General features: G+C 51.2%; 1 protein-coding gene across 1 annotated transcript in view; it reads right to left on the bottom strand.

Annotated features, from left to right (window-relative positions):
* ZBTB46 (zinc finger and BTB domain containing 46) overlaps positions 1-19,630 on the bottom strand; it is a 31,525-nt gene that overhangs the window by 4,672 nt on the left and 7,223 nt on the right. The window contains exon 3 of the mRNA XM_068987276.1: positions 12,523-12,807. Within this exon, the coding sequence (XP_068843377.1) occupies positions 12,523-12,807 (285 nt within the window). The remainder of the gene's footprint in view (positions 1-12,522; positions 12,808-19,630) is intronic.

The following is a 19,630-nucleotide window of genomic DNA, read 5'->3' as shown; positions in this document are numbered from 1 at the left end:
CCACACGGTCCACACCTCCACATGGCCACAACAGGGTATATGGGTGCTGCCTGGTGGACGCAGCCTAGTGAGAGGCCTCCAGCCCCCGACACACAGCAAGCAGCTGGCCCCACTGCCCCTCCCCACGCTTCAGGGAGTGACACTGTGGGCCCCAGGCTGGGGCCACATTCTGGGCAGCTCATGGGGGATAGTCCCGCTGTGTGAGGCCCACCGGGCACTAGGGCAGCTCATCCTGAGTGACACCCCCTGTGCTGGGCAGTCGCAGACACCACAGTCACCTCCCTGAGCCAAGGGGCACCCTGTACCCAGACCCATGGCTCCTGGGTTGGTCACGCAAGCTCACCAGGCTTGCTGGGAGGCCCTCCCAAGTGCTTGGTGGCACTTCCTCCCAGGAGGGGAGCCCAGGATGGACATCAGTATCAGGTGTCTGGAATCAGCCCCCTGGCCCTCAGGCCACCCACAACACTCGCCCACTGCACCCCAGCACCAGCACCCAGGGACAGACCGAGGGTCCTGACCATCAGGCCAAAGGCAGGCAGGTGGAATGAATACCAGCAGCAGCAGGACCCCTTGTCAGACCCTGCCAAATACCTGCAGCCAGCACGGCCCAGTCATGGTCATGGCTGCCCCTGGAGGCACCAGAGGGAAGCAGACAAGAAACCAGTGGCCACAGCATGACACAGCTAGCAGGGCGAGGAGAAGCTGGGGAAACTACCGTGACTGAAGCTGGCCTCTCTCGCCCAAGAGAGCCGGCCAGGCTGCTGGACATGTGACCGGACGGCTCTGTCCAGCCCAGTTTCCCCAACCCCAGGCCACCTAGCATATCACATGGATCAGAGCCCTTGCTGCCATCTCCATGAGGGCTTCCCCAAGCCACCCATCCATTCTGCTTCTCAGGCCCCAGCCCCAGGTGAATCGCCACAGAAATGACGCCCAGGGGATAGTGCAGTATGGCAACACCAAGTCCAGAGGCCCTGGACATGCCTATGTCTCCATGAGCATAGGGAAGTGGGTATTCACTTTGCACCTCTGGCCCTGAAACACACCAGGCAACAGGGAGCAGGACATTTTATTTTGCTTCCTAAACAAACTGTTACTTTGCTGACAAAGGTCTGTATAGTCAAAGCTATGGTTTTTCAAGTAGTCATGTATGGATGTGAGAGATGGACCATAAAGAAGGCCGAGCACAGAAGAACTGATGCTTTCAAACTGTAGTGTTGGAGAAGACTCTTGAGAGTTCCTTGGACAGCAAGGAGACCAAACCAGTCAATCCTGAAGGAAATCAATCCTGAATATTCATTAGAAGGACTGATGCTGAAGCTGAAGCTCCAATACTTTGGCCACCTGATGTGAAGAGCCAACTCACTGGAAAAGACCCTGATGCTGGGAAAGGTTGGAGAAGGCAATGGCACCCCACTCCAGTACTCTTGCCTGGAAAATCCCATGCATGGGGGAGCCTGGTGGGCTGCCGTCTATGGGGTCGCACAGCGTCGACACGACTGAGCACCTTCACTTTCACTTTTCACTTTCATGCATTGGAGAAGGAAATGGCAACCCACTCCAGTGTTCTTGCCTGGAGAATCCCAGAGACAGGGGAGCCTGGTAGGCTGCCATCTATGGGGTAGCACAGAGTCGGACACGACTAAAGCGACTTAGCAGCAGTAGCAGGGAAAGGTTGAAGGCAGGAGGAGAAGAGGACGACAGAGAATGAGATGGTTGGATGGCATTGCCGATTCAATGGGCGTGAGTGTGAACAAGCTCTGGGAGATGGTGAAGGACAGGGAAGCCTGGTGTGCTGCAGTCCATGGGGTTGCAAAGAGTCGGACACGACTGAGCAACTGAACAATAACAAAAATCAAGCCATAGGTTTTCTCCTGAGACATCTTAAAGGGCATCTAAATAATCAAGCGGCCAGATCCCTTTATTTCCCAGAACATGGTCGGTGAGACTGTCCACAGGGCCTGCCGGGAGTCTGGCTGACCTCATGGACCCGCACTCTCCCTCTGTCATCTCCCGCACCCCATGGAGTCAGACACCAGAGACACACTGCCCAGGATGACCCCTGTCCACGCACAGGCCGACAGCTTCACCAGGGGAGGCCATCACAGCCCCAAGATGGGCTGTGTGGACGTCATCACAGCTCAGAATCCATGCCACCCCTGGGCCTGCCGCCTGCCCATGTCTGTACACGTAGAGGGGCTCCACATCCCCACCAAACCTCGGCATGGCCACCAGGCCTCTCTCAGCATCCAAGCCCATGCTAAGAAGTAAGCCATTTTCTCACATCTAGAAACTTCCGACATGCGTCTGGCTGGGAGCCAGGGTGGGTGGGACGGCACCGGGAGGGAAGTGGGTGAGACCAGGCAGTGAGAGGCGTGAACAGTCACCATTCACTGTCCCTTCACACAGGAGGCCACAATAATATCTGTGAACTACATTTTCACAGTATGATTCTTAACTGTAGGTTCTTAAGTGTGTAGCTACATCACTATTTATTCAACAAACATGGAAGTTGTTTCTATTTTTTTTACCCTTGCAAACAGTGCCTCAATAAGATGCCTACTAGAGAACCTTTGCCCCTGGAGAGAAATCCTAAGAAGCGGCCGCGCCGGCTGTCAGGCCCTGCATGCACCAGGGGCCAAGGCCATGGTCTATACTGGCTCACAGGGCCAAGGCTACTCTCTGTAAGTGGGACACAGACCGTGGTTACCACTGTTAGCAGTACTGCTCCCTGCAAAGCTGTAGGCCTGGGTCTCAGACGCAGGCACAACCAGAGCATTCGGCAGCTCTTGGACCCTTGAGGAAGCAGCCCTTCTTGAGCAAGGCTCCAGCCCCTCACGGAGGGCCATTGGACAGGTGGGTCCAGGTGAGGGTCCAAGACAGGACAGAGAGGAGGGCACCCAGCTTGGCACATCTGGACAGGCCACACCTGGCAGCTCCCAAGGAGGAAAACCCCCCACTCCATGTCTCTTTTCCTATCTGAGCACCAGGCCCAGCCTAATCTGCCCCTCGATGAGGCAGTAGCAACACAGCCACCCACACGGGCCTCCGGGCTATTCCCCCAGCACCAACCCAGTTTTCACAACGCACGGAACACAGCAAGTGTGCTACCTGCTCTGAGATGGAAAAGGAGTGTGAGGAGACAGCTTTTAGGTTGGTTTATTTCAAATAACCTTTCTGAGTTATTTTAGACTTTCTATTCTGCTTCTATAAACATAAAAATTAAAACTTCAGTTATTTATTCTGGCTTGCATTTAACAATCCAGACCTACATATTAGAAAAAATACTTATCTCCGTACACAAGTGCTGTATTTTTCCCCTAGAAAAACAATTTAGTTGCACAAACGCAAGTGTGACCCCCATCCCCAGGCACACTGACCTACCCACAATGATGCATTTTGTGTTTTCTTAACCTATTGCCACTAATACGCTTCAGTCATGTCCGACTCTTAGCAACCCCATGGACTGCAGCCCACAAGGCTCCTCCATCCATGGGATTTTCCAGGCAAGAGTACCGGAGTGGGTTGCCATTGCCTTCTCTGAACCTATTAGTTTCCTGATAATATAAATGTCAACAATTTGGGCATCTTAAAGCATCAGACACCTGTTGTCTCTATCTTGGAGGACAGACGCCTGAGGTCAATGTGTCGCTGGGCTGCACTCCTTCCCAAGGCTTCAGGGAGGGGTCCTTCCTACCTCTTCCAGCTTCTGGGGCTCCAGGAGTTCCCTGGGCTTGCAGCACCTCCCTCCCATCTCTGCCTCCATCTTCTTGTAGCAGCTCCTCTGTATCTGTCTCATCTGTCTCTTATAAGGACACTGGTCACTGGATTTAGGACCAACTGGATATTCCACGGAGAGCTTATCTTAAGATCCTTAATTAGGTCTTGAAGACCTTTTCCCAAATAGGGTCACATTCACAGATCCCAGGAATTAGGACATGCATGTGTCTTTGTTGGGGGCACCATGCAACCCACTACTTTCATGAACAGTGCTGAGAAAAATTTTCATTGACTGCTGTAATTAAAATAACTTTGTACGGGAAAGACGCTAACACTTCCATAACTTGTGGTTTACAGTCTATATATCTTAGAACACCTTTATACATCATGGAGTTCGATTCTCTTAAATACCAATAAAGTCTTAAAAATGCAAACAGTGAAAAAGTAATTGAAATAAATGAAAAAACACAGATAGCATCAAATAGAAACAGACACTCTTTCTACCAATCCACCCTGAAAACAGAGCCCTTTTGCCTGGAATTAAGTGGACAAGACGAATGGCAAGCTTGAAAATGGGTAAGCGAGGTCAGAACTTGGCACCAGATTATCTAAAGTATGAAGTTCAATAACACGGGGCTACAGTTTTGCAGAAATGTATCTACAAGAGTACCTCTCAGTGAAGCAGTGTTAGAGGAAGCCAGGTTTCCACCCAGCTCTGCAGAGAATCAGACTTGCGGTTAACTCACTGACCAGGGAACATTCCAGAACCATTTCAGATATCGAACTCACGCCCCCTGCATTGGAAGTGCAGAGTCTTAACCACTGGACAACGAGGGAAGTGCCCAGCACCACATATTGAGAACTCCACCCACCTCAGCTTCACCATCACAGTCTGCTCAGACCCTCGTCCACAGCCTCCTTGCCTAGCCCTCTTGGCTGCTGCCAGGCTGGGCATCTGCTCTCTCCTCTTCTGATCTCCACTGTCTGTGTTAATCCCTCCCCCAGTTTCTGTATTCTGCAGCATCTGGGGCTCTGTGACTTGGCCGGGGCTGCCCTCCTCGTGAGAGAGGGATTTCAAGAGAAGGTAAATAACCTGCCCATGAGCACAGCTTTCATACCGACCACCCCAGAGCCACCCCGTTCTCTTCTACCAGCTCTCACCTCTGGGTCATGGTCCCCTCCATGTTCCCCTCCAGCCCCTCCAGGGCTGGCCCTGTGTCCCAGCATTGCCGACTCGGTTCAGAGCAGCCAGTCTAAGCCTGCTCCCTCCACCCACCGACAGCCCTGGGGTATCCTAAAATGCTCCGTTTGATATACTGTGTTTTTTTTGTTTTTGTTTTTCAGAAAATTTGCCCATTTCCTCCAACTGGTCAAATGTATTAGCACAAAATTGTTCATGATGTTCCCTTATTATCATTCTAACATCTATAGTATCTTAGTAATGATTTTTTTATACCTATTATTGACAATCAGCTTTCCTCTCCTCTCTTCTTACTGATCACTGTGATAGGAGTTTGTTTTACTAATCTTTCAATGTATCGGTGTTTGGCTTTGTTCATTTTTCTGTTGTCCATCTGCTTTTTATTTCATTGACATCTGCTCTCTGTTTCACTCCCCCTGCTTTCTGTGGGTTTAATTTGCTATTCTTTTCTCCCTTCTTGACTTCTCAAATTAAACTTACTTTCTTTTATAATAAGTGCAAGAGCTATAAATTTCCCTTAAATAGGACTTTAGACATAACCTACAAGTTTCAATGTGTCATATTTTCATTATCATTCAGTTCAAAATATTTTGTAATTTCCATTGTGACTTTTTCTAATATCTTTCTGTTGCTGATTTTTAAAATTTAACTTCACTGAGATTAAAGCACACACTCTGTATGAGTTCACTGTTTAACATTTGCTTAGATCTCCGTTACATTCCTGCTTGGTCTATTTGTAAATGTTTCCTGTGCACTTGGAAAGTTTATGCACTTGTTTGGTGTGATGTATGACTTGGTTGACCATGTTGTTACAAGCCAATACTTCTCTGAACAAAAATACAAAACTCCTGAACAAAATAGCAAGCTGAGTCCAACATACAGGAAAAGAGCAGCATCTTGTGACTCAGTGGGTTTATTCCAGGTTAATATTTGAAAATTGTGTTCAAATCTTCTCCATCCTTGCTGATATTCTGTCTGCTGATCTATCAATTACCGAGGAAATCTTAAAAATCCCTAATTCTAACTGTGGACTTCTTTCTTCCTTCTTTCAATGCTGTCAGCTTTCACTCCATATATCTAAAACCCCAACCTATGCATCCAGTATTCGCATTTCCCTCTGAACTGACTCTCTTGTCCTGGGTAGCAGCCTCTGGAGCAACACCCTTCCGCATTTCACTTTGTCTGATACCGATGAGCCTTTTTAGGCTGGTGTTTCCTTGGTTTCTCTTTTTTATCTTTTTGTTGTCGTTTAGTCACTCAGTTGTGTTCAACTCTTTGCGATGCCAGGGACTGCAGCAAGCCAGGCTCCTCTGTCCTCTCTATCTCCTGGAGTTTGCTCAAACTTATGTCCATTGAGTTGGTGATGCCATTCAACCATCTCATCCTGTCTCCCTCTTCTCCTCCTGCCCTCAGTCTTTTCCAGCATCAGGGTCTTTTCCAATGAATCAGCTCTTCACATCAGATGGCCTACGTATTGGAGCTTCAGCTTCAGTATCAGTTCTTCCAATGAATATTCAGACTAATTTCCTTTAGGATTGACAGGTTTGATCTCCTTGCAGTCCAAGGGACCCTCAGGAGTCTCATCCAGCATCACAATTTGAAAGCATCAATTCTTCGGTGCTCAGCCTTCTTTAAATTCTCTGCTTTAAACCTTTCTGCGTTCTTATCTATAACACATGTTTTCTACAAACAACAGATTTTCTTTGAAAAGCAGGCTGATAATCCTTTCTTTTTCCTGTAGTGTTCAATATGTTGGTAATAACAGGACTATTGGTATATCTGGGTGCTCTCTGCATCTTGCTACGTATGTTCTATTTGTCCTTTTATGCTTTTTGTTCCTTTAGCCTTCCCTGCTTGCCTTTTTTGAAATTAATCAAGTACCATTCCACTTTTCTCTCCATAAGTCTTTGAGCCGTACACGATGATTTTTGTCATTGTTTGTTGTGACTTCTTAGAGAAGGCGAGACTTATTCAGTGCCCACAGTTGCCCACCCTCCCACCCTTTGAGCTGTTTGTGCCACGTGTTACTCTGCTACTTGAGTCAAAAACCCCATAAAGAGCCATGAACTTTGCTTTAGATGCTCACAGTCTTTCTACCGAGGCTGTTTTCCAGTCTTTCCTGTTGGGTGACAGTGCAGCCCCTCCTTTCTATTTCTCTGGCAGACGTTGTCTTCATGTGGCCCTGGTCTGTGAGGGGTACATCTGCTGGCTATAGGATTCTGGTCTCGGAGTTTCTGCAGCGCCCTAGAGACTAGTGGCACTGTTTCTGTTGCAAAGTCAGACATCCATCTTGATATTGTTCCTTTTAATGTCTCTTTTCTCGGGGTTGCTTCCAAGGTTTCTATTTTTGTCTTTGGTTTTCAATAGTTTGACAGCAGTGTGCCCAGTTTGGGTGTTTGGTGGTTGTTTTATTTTGGTGCCATTCTGCTTTGGTTCACTGAGCTTCCTGAATCTGTGGAAGGATGTCTTCCATCAGTTTGAGAACATTCTCTTGTTGTCTCTCCTGACACTGCTCCACTCTAGTTTCTCTCCTCTGGACCCCAGTGCACATGCATTGGGCATTCTCACTGTTCCTCAGTGTGTCTTTGCTTTTCCCCAGGCTTTCTCCCCAAGTTTCAGCTGGATCCTCTCCATCACTGTCTTTCAGTCCCTGTGCCCTGTCTCAGGTGGTACCCTGACTGCTCTACACTACTCAGTGCATACTCAACCTTACACTTTGTATTTTCAGTTCCAGCAGATTCACTGGATTCTTTTCTACAGATTTTTCTGTCCCTCAAGGACTGCAGCCTTCAAGTCCCACCTGCCCTGATGACTCCCCAGGATTGTGTGTGTTTGTGTGTGTGTGTGTGAATGTGTGTCTATGTGTGGCTCTGCCATCACCGCTGGCTACCTGGACCCAATGCCAGGCTGCCTGCATCAGAGAGGCCCATACCCAGGTCCACCCCCATGTACCAAATGCCCGTTCCAGTCTGGCAGCCTCAAAACCCATCGTCCATAGGTGTCCATCTCTTGGGGCTCCTTATCTGACTTCAGGGTGGAGTCCTAGGCAAGTCCACCCAGGTCGTGAAAGTGTTCCTGGCCATACAACGAGCCAAAAGGACACCCCTGTCACCCTGGCCAGGCTGGTAGAGCCCGTGGAAACCTCAGGCCCCAGCTGGAGTCACCTCCAGAGGGGCCAGTCCCTCAGCCCAGGCCTCTAGGTCCGGGGGTGTTGACCTAGGAGAGACAGATGAGTTATGGGCCATGAGGACGTGGCCGACTTGGGGAGACAGTGGCACAGAGGCAGGTACCTGCTCACTGGGTCCCCAACCAGCCACCACAGGATGACCGTCACACTTCCAGAAAGGAAGCCTGAGCGGACATGCGAAAAATCCACATCAGCACACACCAGCTCCTCCCACTGAAACATCCTGGTTTCAAACACACGGAAATAGCATTTGATTTATTTCAAATTACAAAACATGTGCTCAAACTCTCCCTCCTTGAAGATTGTTTCTTCAGGGAAATAATGGAACCTAACAGACCTATCTTTAAATAACTACCTGAGACATAGGAAGTGGGTCTCAGATGCATGGTAACAAACACACAGCAGCCAGCACCACAGCAAAACCCGCTTGAGACCAACCAGCACCGCTCAGGGCTTTTAACCCACTGCTGTAGGAGTCTGTACACTGGGGAGAATCACCCCTTAGAAGCATTGTAATTTAAATATCAAAGCTGATATAATGTCACGGATGTTGCAACTATTACTGCAAAGATGACATCTGCATTACCCTGAGCGACACGGGGCCGAGGGGACTGTGGGGCAGAGGGTGGATGGAAAGCAGCCACGACCACACAGGCTCACCCAGGACATGCTGAGCATGTGGGTTCTGGGCACTGGGCCCATGGGGATGTGCCCAGTGGACAGGCATCTGGCCGGCAGCCCTCGCGTCTTACCTGGGCTGGGGAGGTGGCCGGCTCCCTGGGCTCCGTCTGGCCGGTCACCAGAGCGGGCATCCGGGGCTCTGAGTGCAGGAGGGCGAAGGGGCCGGAGGGAGGTGACTTGGGCTGGTGCCAGGTCCTGGGGACACAGGAAACGAGTCTCACCCATGTGAACAGACACCAGCTGGTGGGCCGTGGAGAGTTCGGGGAGCGTTGTCCTTGGCCATCTTGCGGTGAGCCGCACGCTGCCATGTCATGAGGCCTGGGTCTCGCTGGACGAGGTTTCTATCTGCTCACCACTCCCAAGCATCTGGCTCTCCGCAGGTGCCTTGCCTGGGGGGTGGTCTGGCTACGACGGGGTATTCTATCCAGAAAGTCAGAACCCACAGCAAGGATACAGCACATGCCCAACCATGCCTGGAGGGAGGCTCGTCTAGAAAGTCCTTCTAGATGTGTCAACCTAGCTATTTACCTGTAAGGGTGGTAATACCTAAGTCAAATGTCCTTTCATACATAGGAGAGTGTTTAAGGTCCCATATTAAGCCAGACTCAAGTGAAGGTCCTTAATTCATGTAAACACCAGAAGGAAATATTCTTTAAACCACAGTCAGAACAAAACCCAGCTGCTTCCCTGACAGACACTGGGGGCAGTGCACGGAGAAATGTGGGCGGGGCGCCTGTGGCTGGCGGCCCCATCCAGGGCAGACCCCACCTGCTGCCAACCCAGGTCTGCTTTCTCTCCTGTAGGAGCACATCCTTCCATAGAGACAGGACAGCACCGCCACTGCTGTAAGGAGATAGATCCTCGTGCATTCCCAGGAGCCACGACAGCGACATGCACAGGACGTCGGGGTTTCTAGGAGGTTGGGGACGCATCGCCCTCAGGCCTCGGCCTCCAGTGACCAGAGCAGCTGCTTCATCTCCAGTTCGTTCCAGAGAAATAAAGGTTACTTGTGTTCTCATGGCATTTTTCAAAGTCCCTCCCAGATCAACACACACCCACAAACGGCTTGGGAAACAGCACGTTTGGCACCACAGAGGTGCTTGCCATGGTTCCTATTCAGTGAACAGAGACTTTTAACCAATGGGATGTCAGCCTCCTACTGCAAATGTAATAAAAGGGAAAAAAAAATCAATTTAAACTGAAGCAAAACGAAAAGTACACAAGTCCTCTCATGGAGAAACTAGTTAACCAGTGGAGAATCACCAACGAAACCATCTGTGGAGCTTAACTGCCAAGCTAGATGTGATCAGATCTGGGAGAACAACTGAACTCGGTTTTCTTGGAGGCTCCAGAACTGTCCAGAAAGGACCTTCAGTCACTGCTAGGCACCACCTGCAGATCTGATGGTTCTCTTATTTAAACGTGTACCGATACCACCCCTTCCTTCTGCAACACTGCGTGCCCAGCAGGCCACACTGACCACAGGGCTTCCCTCTGGAGACTGGCCCAGGAGTCCCACTCAGCACACCGCACACCATGGAGCCACCCTCATCAGACACCATGATGAAGACGTGCCCTCCCCCGGCTGCTCCAGCCATGAGCTACGGCTGCTGGGATGTCAGCCCAACAAATCTCCCAACATCACAGAAGGCTTAGGCCCAGAAAAATCTCGTTAACAAGTACCTCGAGGAGCCTACGGGTTAGAGGCGGAAAAGAGACCCTACGGCTCCCTCATACCAGACCAGGAATGAGGGACTCCCAGCACCGTGACACAGGGCCCTACCTTCCTTCTGGGCCTCCCTGGAAGAAGCGTGGTGGCCTCTGTGTGTCTCTACATTGCTATCAGTGGTGCCCAACGTGAAGCCATGCTTCCCTTCCAGTGTGTTTTTAGGTCCACAGTGCACACGCCATCCCATGCTGCCCAGGGTGGTGGTCTCCGGGGGCTCAGGCCCGTGCTGGGTGGCACCCTGGAGGGACTTCCCATCTGGACAGGGGATAGGCCCATCCTTCCTGTGACTACATGGTTCAGCACAGAGGGGCTCCCCCCACCTCCTGGGGCCTCTGACACGCAAGGCTCACGCACCAACTAGGAGAACCCCCAAAAAGCCAGAACAACCGTTCTGCCCTGCAGGGGATGCCCCACCTCCCCACACCCTACCCCAAGCTGCTCCTGCCACGACACCCACAAAGCTGCCAGCTGTCCCTTCAGCTCCTGTGGACTTGCCAACTCTAAACCCCAGATGCTGCAGACACCCTGGGACCACTTCCTCAGCTACTGGTTTTTGCCAACACATTCAGGGTCTGATCTGAGTGGGGAAACGGACTGATATTGGGGAGCGTTTGTCAGATTGACTTGGTTTATGTGTCCATGTTTTATATTCACAACAGCTGTATAAACAACACTATTCCCATTTCTCAGATGCAAAGAAGTGAGACCTAAACATGTTTTCAAAAGTGTGTTCATCAGCCTTGGGGGATTCAGCCCTGGGTCTGACTTCACAGCCAGGTTCTTCGACAGCCCCAGCGGCAACCTTCCTCGGACTCTGGCAGGAGAAGCAATGAGAACGGGCACGCTGCCCTCCACGTCGGTCTTAATTAGCCACAAGCAATTTCCATCACAGACACTCACGATATTTTAGTGCCCGTGAAAGCAAAGTTGTGAAGATATTGTTTTTAAAATTAGAGTGAAAATTAAAGACACTCTTCACAGATGCCCAAAACCAACTGCAGCTTTTCCTTTGCTTCCTTCAGTGGTACTCAGGGACCATGCATGGCCCCGCCAGCCACATATACTTGGACTGTAGGACCCTGGACCAGCCCTTTCCTCACACCCTCTGCACTCAGCACTGCCCTTTCTGGGGTGTGTCGTCCTGCCCCGAAAAGGGAAACAGGGCCACACCTGGCTCTTTCTCACGGACACCAACCTGCCAGGGTGGCTGGAGACATAGTCACAGTCCCCTGTGCACCCAGGACAGGGGATGTTTAGAGCACCTGAGCCTAGCGGGAGCAGCTCCTGCCCAGGTTGGCCTCCCCCTCGGGGGCTCAGCCAGCACCGCTGTACCTTATGGGCTTCTTGGGTCACTCCGTCATTTGCTTCCGAGCAACTGGAATTCAGCAGGAGACATTTAAGGTGTAAGCACAACACCCAAATCCTTTCCACATCTGAGGCGGGGGCAGATCTGCATGGGGCCACGCCCCAGGCAGAACGAGGCGGCGCCGGCGGGGCATGGCCAGCAGAGGGAGCCCGAGTTCGGCAGTCCGGAGGCCGCCCTGGCCCCGTCCGAGGCCAGGCACAGCGGTGCACTTGTCAGCTGATCAGGGTTTAGGGTTAGATGCCTGATTTCAGGGCTTCCCAGGCGGCGCAAGTGGTAAAGAACCCGCTTGCCAACTCAGGAGACATAAGAGATGCGGGTTCAATCCCTGGCATGGCAACTCACTCCGGTATCCTTGCCTGGAGAATCCCATGGACAGAGGAGCCTGGCGGGCTACGGTCCACGGGGTCACAAAGAGTCGGACACGACTGAAGCAACTTAGCAAGCACGCACGCACGCCTCGACTTCAAGTATGAAACATTCGTATAAGCACACGGCTGCTTCCCTCCCAGTGCCCCCGACAGCCCCCCATCACTGGCCCCACGACCCATCGCGACACGCACGTTCGCACAGCACCCTCAGCACCGCATCATGGACTGAGGCTTGTCACTCCCGCCGACTCTGGGCGCCGCGGCACTTACGGGACAGGGAATGGGCGCCCTTGGGCAGGTACTCCAGCAGCAGGGAGCTGTCTTCCCCGAGCACGTCCGCCTTCAGGGCCAGCAGGCTGTTCTTACTCATGAGCGCCGCCCGCAGGTTGGCCACAGCGGTAGCCTGATGCAACGCGTCGTCCTTCTCGGGGGTGAGGGGCGCGCCTAGGTAGCTGCCCTCTCCTCCCAGGAGCCCCTCATCCACATGCGGGAGGAACTCTGGCCTCTCCCCTCGGCTGTCCGAGCTGCTCGCTTCAGCGATGGTCAAGTCCGCGTCTGGGGAGGAAAACACACGTTAGAGACCTTGCAGGCGATTCGAGGACCTTCCGAACAGCCAGCAGGCAAACGTAGGAGAAGCTGGAGCCAGGAGCTTCCCGGCCGCCACCTGTTTGTCATCAAGCCTGATCCCGTCCTGCTATGAGGTCTCAGGACAGCGGTGATGTCACAGCCAAGACTTCGGATGGGGTTCAACCCAGAACACGGCCGGTGGGGAAGGAGGGAGCCCACCCAGGATAAGGGGTGTGCTCTGAGTATTTGTGTAATTTCATCTTTCAGAGAAGGGGCGACCGTCAAAATGGATCAAAGAGCCCAAAGGACACAACCCTGAGGAAAGCTCCAGCCTCAGACTGGGCCACAGTCTCAGTGGTGACACCAAGGTGAGCACTGAAACAGATTAAACTGGACTTTGTCAACACCAAACCTTCGGAGGCCTCCAAGGACACCGCCAGCAAAGCATGAGGACAGATCAGGTGCAAATCCCTGCAAATTGTGCCCTGACATGAGATTCCACCCAGACTGCACAGGAACCTCAGAGCTCAGTAAGAAGGCAGACATCCCAGTTTCAAAGATATTTGAACAGATACTTGTCCAAAGAAAATGCATAAATGGCCAATGGGGGTGCTCAATGTCATTTGTCATCAGGGAAACACAGCTCGGCACCTGGAGGCCCCTCACTCCTACCAGTGCCTTCGGGGGGTCCTGGAGCCCGCCAGGCTGCTGTAAGAATATAAAGTGATGTAGCCTCAGTGCAGAAGCTCAGGTCCTCAAAAAGGAGTGGCCTCATGGCCAGCATTCCCATTGGTAGAAGGACATCCATGCTCAGAGCGACAGCACGCGTCAGGGTCAGAGGCAGAGCAGCCCGAGTGCCTGCCTAAAGGTGAAGGACAAACAGGCGTGGTCCATCCATGCAGTGGAACGTGATTGAGCATAAACAGGAATGACGCTCTGGCACAGGTTACAAAGTGGATGAATCTCAACAGGTTACATTCAGTGAAAGTGAAACAAACACTGTCCTCTGATTCTGCTCACGTGAAATACTCAGAGAGGCAAACCCATGGAGAATGGAGACTGGGAGCTGCCAGGGGATGGCAGAGATGGGGGGATCTTGGGGTGACTGGAGGTGCCCGAAGACAGGCCAGTGCCAGAGGGACCCCAGGGAGAGCTGCTGCCTGGCCAGGGCTCCCCAGGAACAAGTGGCTACTCGAGAAATCAGAAACAGGAAAGCAAGCTCCTTCCTGAGACAGAGGTAAGTAGGGGAGGAGGGATGGGCCAGCTTTTCCCACCCGTGAACTGTCCTGGGGGGTGGCGCTGGAGGAAGACTGGGTCATCTCAAATGTGAAGCCGTGGGACAGACACGCAAGCTGGTCCCTGAAATGACAGGTCCCTCCTCAGACCCGGGAAGCAGGGGCCGAGTGGAAATCAGAGACTTGGACCAACTTGAGCATCATGCCCCTGATATGGACATGGCCTCACGCACTTGGGAAGTGGGGGCAGCAGGCACCAGGCTGCACCAGGGGGGACCTCCACCTGGACGGGTCTAGCCTGGGGATCCAGATGCTTGGAGCCACCGTCCAGGGACCCTTCCAGCTACTGCCAACAAAGATTTCTGAAGGATATTTTGTTTTTTTCAAACTATAAATCTTTTTTATATTTTTTTGCCAGTTCTTCAATTTTATATCAGCACTGACTTTGCACTGGTAGCCACTAACTGTAGAGATTAAATAAATTGAAATGAAGGCTTTGCCTCTCTTAGCCTGGCTCCTGGAAGAGACTTAGGTGGTTCTTGTTCCTGGGGCTGGAAGGGCCAGGATCCAGGACTGACAGGGTGGTGGGAGCCCGCTTCCAGCTTACAGACAGCCACCTCCCCACTCTTCTTGCCCCGGCCGGTGTGTGGAGGGCCTCTGATTACCCCAAGGACTTGCTTGCTGGTCCCACCTCCAAACATAAGGATTCAAGATATGGATTCTGGGGACAGAAACATTCAGCCCACAACAAGCTGAAAACTAAAAAAACACCAGATTTCAAAAACAAAATTTATTGAAATTATATTAACAATTTAAGTTCAAAAGCTTGTAAAAGAAATCAAGATAAGCTGAGAGATTCCTGCCACATGTGAAAAGCTGAAGTCTGGATTTCAGGGAAGGATGTCTGGCAAGTGAGACCTGCAATCAAACAGTGAACTGGCTTCCAGCTGCAGTGCAGTGGTTGGGGGGCAGGAGGGTGGGCGAGGCTGGCGAGCTCTAGCCAGACACACCCCCAGGGTGACCACCCTAGGATGCTTGATGGTGAGCGGTGAGGGTCCACAGGGTGTAGGGCCACAGCGAAGGAGATTAAAGTCGTCAATGGAGGATTTCTCTCATGAATGCTAAAGACTCAGAAAAGGCACCACCGGCCCAGGAACGTAGTCAGCTCACCTGTGGCAGCTCGATGACCTCACCTAGAGTCCTCGCAGGAACACTGAAGAGCCCACAGCCCCCAGCAGTGTGACAGGTTTAGCAGAAATGCCTACCTCCCAAGTCCTCCAGTCTTTCTGCCAGGCACCTACCTTGGACATCTCCTAATATAAGGACCAGGTGGCGCTAGCGGTAAAGAACTCTCCTGTCAATGCAGGTTAGACTTAAGAGACATGGGTTTGATCCCTGGTTTGGGAAGATCCCCTGGTGGAGGGCATGGCAACCCACTCCAGTATTCTTGCCTGGAGAATCCCATGGAGAGAGGAGCCTTGTGGGCTATAGTCCATGGGGTCATAAAGAATTGGACAAGACTGAGCAACTTAGCATGCATGCAAGAACCATTCAGTGAAACATGGAAGGAATGGGTCTGTCTATTTTGAAGACAGGAGTCATGAAGGAGACCAGGGAGGACTAAGTGTCCCTGACTGACCAACATTACCTCGATGGTCGAGGCTCACAGACACCACAGCCTAGGATGTATTGTTCAATTGAGAAAGCAGAGCAAAGTGCTGAGAAGGCAGCATGTGAAGCCTACCCTGGGTCCAGGTCCTGAGCCTTCTGCTGGGCAGATGGGCCAGGAGCCTGGCAAGGGGACAGGGGGACGGAGGTGGAGGCTCAGGCCCAAGAAACGCACTTATGCCTGCAGGGCTGAGCCAGACACCAGGAGGGAGAGGAGAGCCCCTTCCAGGCCCTTCTAGACCATAGCTGGAATTCAAAAAAAAGGGATTTAAGATGAGGTCAAAATGAAATTCTACAAACAGAACAGGAAGTTGAAAGCATTGTTTACATTGCAACAAATCCTTTCGTAGATAAAGAGTCTGATGTCACTTAAACCCTTGAAGCAGGCTCTTACTGTTATCAAAAAGCTAAAATCATCCCCAGTGCCCTGCGGTGGAGGCTGGGGGCCTGTGAGGAACACGGCTTCTGTGGTAACTTGATATTCACCGGTAGACTCAGAACACGTTGCATGCTGCTCTGAGAGGATCCCAGCTGGAGCCGGGAGAGCTAGGGTGCCAGGCTTGGACCCGAGCTTCAGGGAAGGCCTCCAGCCCAAGCCACCAGGCACCATGCATGACAGAATTGTCCCCAAGTGCCCTCCGGGCAGGGACAACTGAGGGAGGACCTGAGGACCCTGGGGGTCCTTCCTTCAGCTGCTGGAGCTCATCCACCAAGTGATGACCCTGGAAACTCCTCACCTCACATTTCTCCTCTGAAGAGCCTTTTGTGGCAAACTTAGACTTGGTGACTCAGAAAAAAAAGCCTTAAATGGTGACGTTAAAAAACTGACAAGCCAGGAGCCAGGTGCGTAATGGCCGTCTGGGCTTGGCTGTTAGTCGTGGGCGGTGGAGCCCGTCCAGGCCGCCTGGTGACACTGCAGCACCGTTCTCGGACACAGCAGCCCACAGCAGCACTGCCCAGAGCTGGACAGGGAGACCAGCCACCCAGATGAGGGACAGCGTGTGTCCAGCCTTTTCACACAGCTGTGACGGCAGGAAACGTCCCCATGCCAACCCTCGGGCCAAGCCACTCAGGGCTTCTTCTCCAGCCAAGCTCTCTCTGATAAACAAGGCAACCAGGACAGAAAATATCAACATTTAACTGTAAAAGGCCAAGTGTTAAAAGTAAAGATGGATTCAAGAGCAGAAGACAGGGGCAGGGTTGTTCCTTCTTCCTATAAGTGATACACTGTAAGAGTTGAAAATTTTCCCTCAACTTTTAGCTGAAACAGAAAAGAGATCATAATTAAAAGAAGCAGAATTGCTAGACAATTAAACTAGATGATGCAATATGAACTGCAAAGGACCTCTACGTATATATCTATACACACAGACACATATAAACATATACATACATATGTGTAAAGTGTTGTCACTACCAACTACCTCTCATTGGTGTGTGGTTTAACTTCCCACATAATGGAATACTGTATCCTGTTTAAAAAAAGATAAGGAAGGTCTGTGTGCATTGATGCTACAAATCTAGCAATAATAAAATAAGTACAATGTGTGTACAATATGCTACTTCCAATATAAACAGGAAAAAATAATATATTCGTTTCTTCTTCATTCACAAATTCTTGAAAAACCCAAGAATAACTAACAGTGATTTCTGATCTGATAGGTTGGCATCCAGGCAGATGAATGTCAAGGAAGATACTCATGATATACATTTTTATACTTTTTGGTTTTTGAATCACTCCATTAAATTAGAAAATAAGAAACATCTTTTGAAAGACAGTGCTGAAACTGTATGGACATAATAGCAATAAAGGTACCTCTCAAAAAAAAAAAATGATGAAGCAGAGGGCACGTGTCCAGGGCCTGGGGTGGGGGCAGGGCCGCTCTGCCACTGGGGCCAGGCTTCACAGCCGGTGTGCAGCAGAGCCTGGTAGGCTGCAGTCCATGGGGTCGCGAAGAGTCGGACCCGACTGAGCGACTTCACTTTCACTTTTCACTTTCGTGCACTGGAGAAGGAAATGGCAACCCACTCCAGTGTTCTTGCCTGGAGAATCCCAGGGACGAAGGAGCCTGGTGGGCTGCCATCTATGGGGTCGCACAGAGTCAGACATGACTGACGTGACTTAGCAGCAGCAGCAGTATGCTTCATGATTCTCAGAGCTGCTCCCCAGCTGCCTGTCACAGCCCTTCTGCAGATGCCCAGCCCCACCCAGCCCAACCTGCCACCTCTTGTCCAGGGAACAGACGCCTGCATCCGCGGCTCTGCACACAGCAACGCGGCAGAAACTTCAGGACAAGTGAAAACCGCGGAGTGGAGACCAGGCCCTGGGAGACTCCACCCCCGACTTACAGCTCAAACCAGACCTCAGTCCTAACACTCACTAGATCTCACAAACAATGCAAAAATCAAGTACAAAAAACTAATTATGCACCTTGTCCAAAATTTACATTCTTACTTTATGTGTCTAAGGTGTATTATTTCTTAAGTATCATGCTTTTTATCCATGTTAAAATCAAGTTACTTCATTTTCTATCACTATCCAAAAGTTTTCACTTCATAAAAGAAACTCTCTTTAATTAAAAGAAAAACCCTATATAGTCATCAAGGTAGTTCCATGGGCAGATGATATCAGAACAGCTGGACACCACATGGAGAAGGTGACCATGAAGGCTAACCCAACATGCCCCAGGCCAGTGGTCACACTCAATCCTCCGGGAAAACCACAGGAGAAATCTTTGCAACCTGAGGCAGAGGTTCCTTGGATTAGACCCAAATAGCATGAACCACAAAAAAATGACCAAAAAAATTCACACACCAGACTTCATCAAAATTTAAAACATGTGTGTGTGTGCTCAGTTGCTAAGTTACGTTCTACCTTGAAACCTTGTGGCCTTCTAGGCTCCTCCGTCCACAGGATTCTCCAGGCAAGAATACTAGAGTGGGTAGCCATTCCCTTCTCCAGGGGATCTTCCTGACCCAGGGGTCGAACCCAAGTCTTATGTTCTCCTGCCTTGCAGGCAGGTTCTTTACCACCAGCGCCACCTGGGAAGCCTCTCTTCAAATATGTACGCTTTTCAAAAGACACTGTTACTGGGAAACAGGAGTTGGAGACTGAGAGAGAATGTTTTCAGAACACATGCCTGACAAGCAAACAGACACCTGGAGGACAGTCCGCTCAGCCAAAATGCTTCCCCAGGAGGGGGGCTGATGTCAACTCGGATGCTCACCTTTGGGGTGGGACTGCAGCCAGCAGGATCCCTGGAGTGCAGGGTGCTGGATGGCCCAGCGCTCAGACCTGCCACCAGGCACAGCCCTGAGCAGATACCACTCAAAGGCAGATGGAGAGGCTAGTAAACCCTGAGAAGACTTCTCACCCTGAGAAGATGAAACCATGAGGAGTCGCCCCCACACCCTCCAGAATGGCTAAGATTTAAACAAGAACCCAAACCACTGTCTGCGTGACACTGGCACAAGTGTGCCTCATACCACCACCTGGTTCCTTGCACACACACCACCTGACAGCCCAGTCCGGGAGGCATCAAGGCAAATCACACCAAGACTCGTCCTAGGACGTTCGAGGCAGCTTGACCATTATAGCCGGAAACCACACAAACAACTACATGTCCATTGGCAATTGTGTTACAGCTGAGAACAGAACACCGCTTGGCAGTGAAAGAATGATCTGAGGACTCTGATGGAGGCTGGAGCAAACTCTGAGAGCAGCTTGGCAACCACCTGGACAGACCAGAGGTTCCCTAGGCTGCGGAGGGAAGCCTCCCAGGGTCCTCTGGCAGTGACTGAGCAGGACCAGGTCGGTGAACATGTCACTGTGTGACATGCTCACTTGGAGCTCCCAGGCTGACATGAGATGAGTGGAAGGGTCCAGAGGCTGAGGGGATGTTTTGTCA

The sequence above is a fragment of the Capricornis sumatraensis genome, chromosome 15 (assembly GCF_032405125.1).
Source record: "Capricornis sumatraensis isolate serow.1 chromosome 15, serow.2, whole genome shotgun sequence".
NCBI classification, from domain to species: Eukaryota; Metazoa; Chordata; class Mammalia; order Artiodactyla; family Bovidae; genus Capricornis; species Capricornis sumatraensis.
This window is presented reverse-complemented; position numbering and strand designations above follow the sequence as displayed.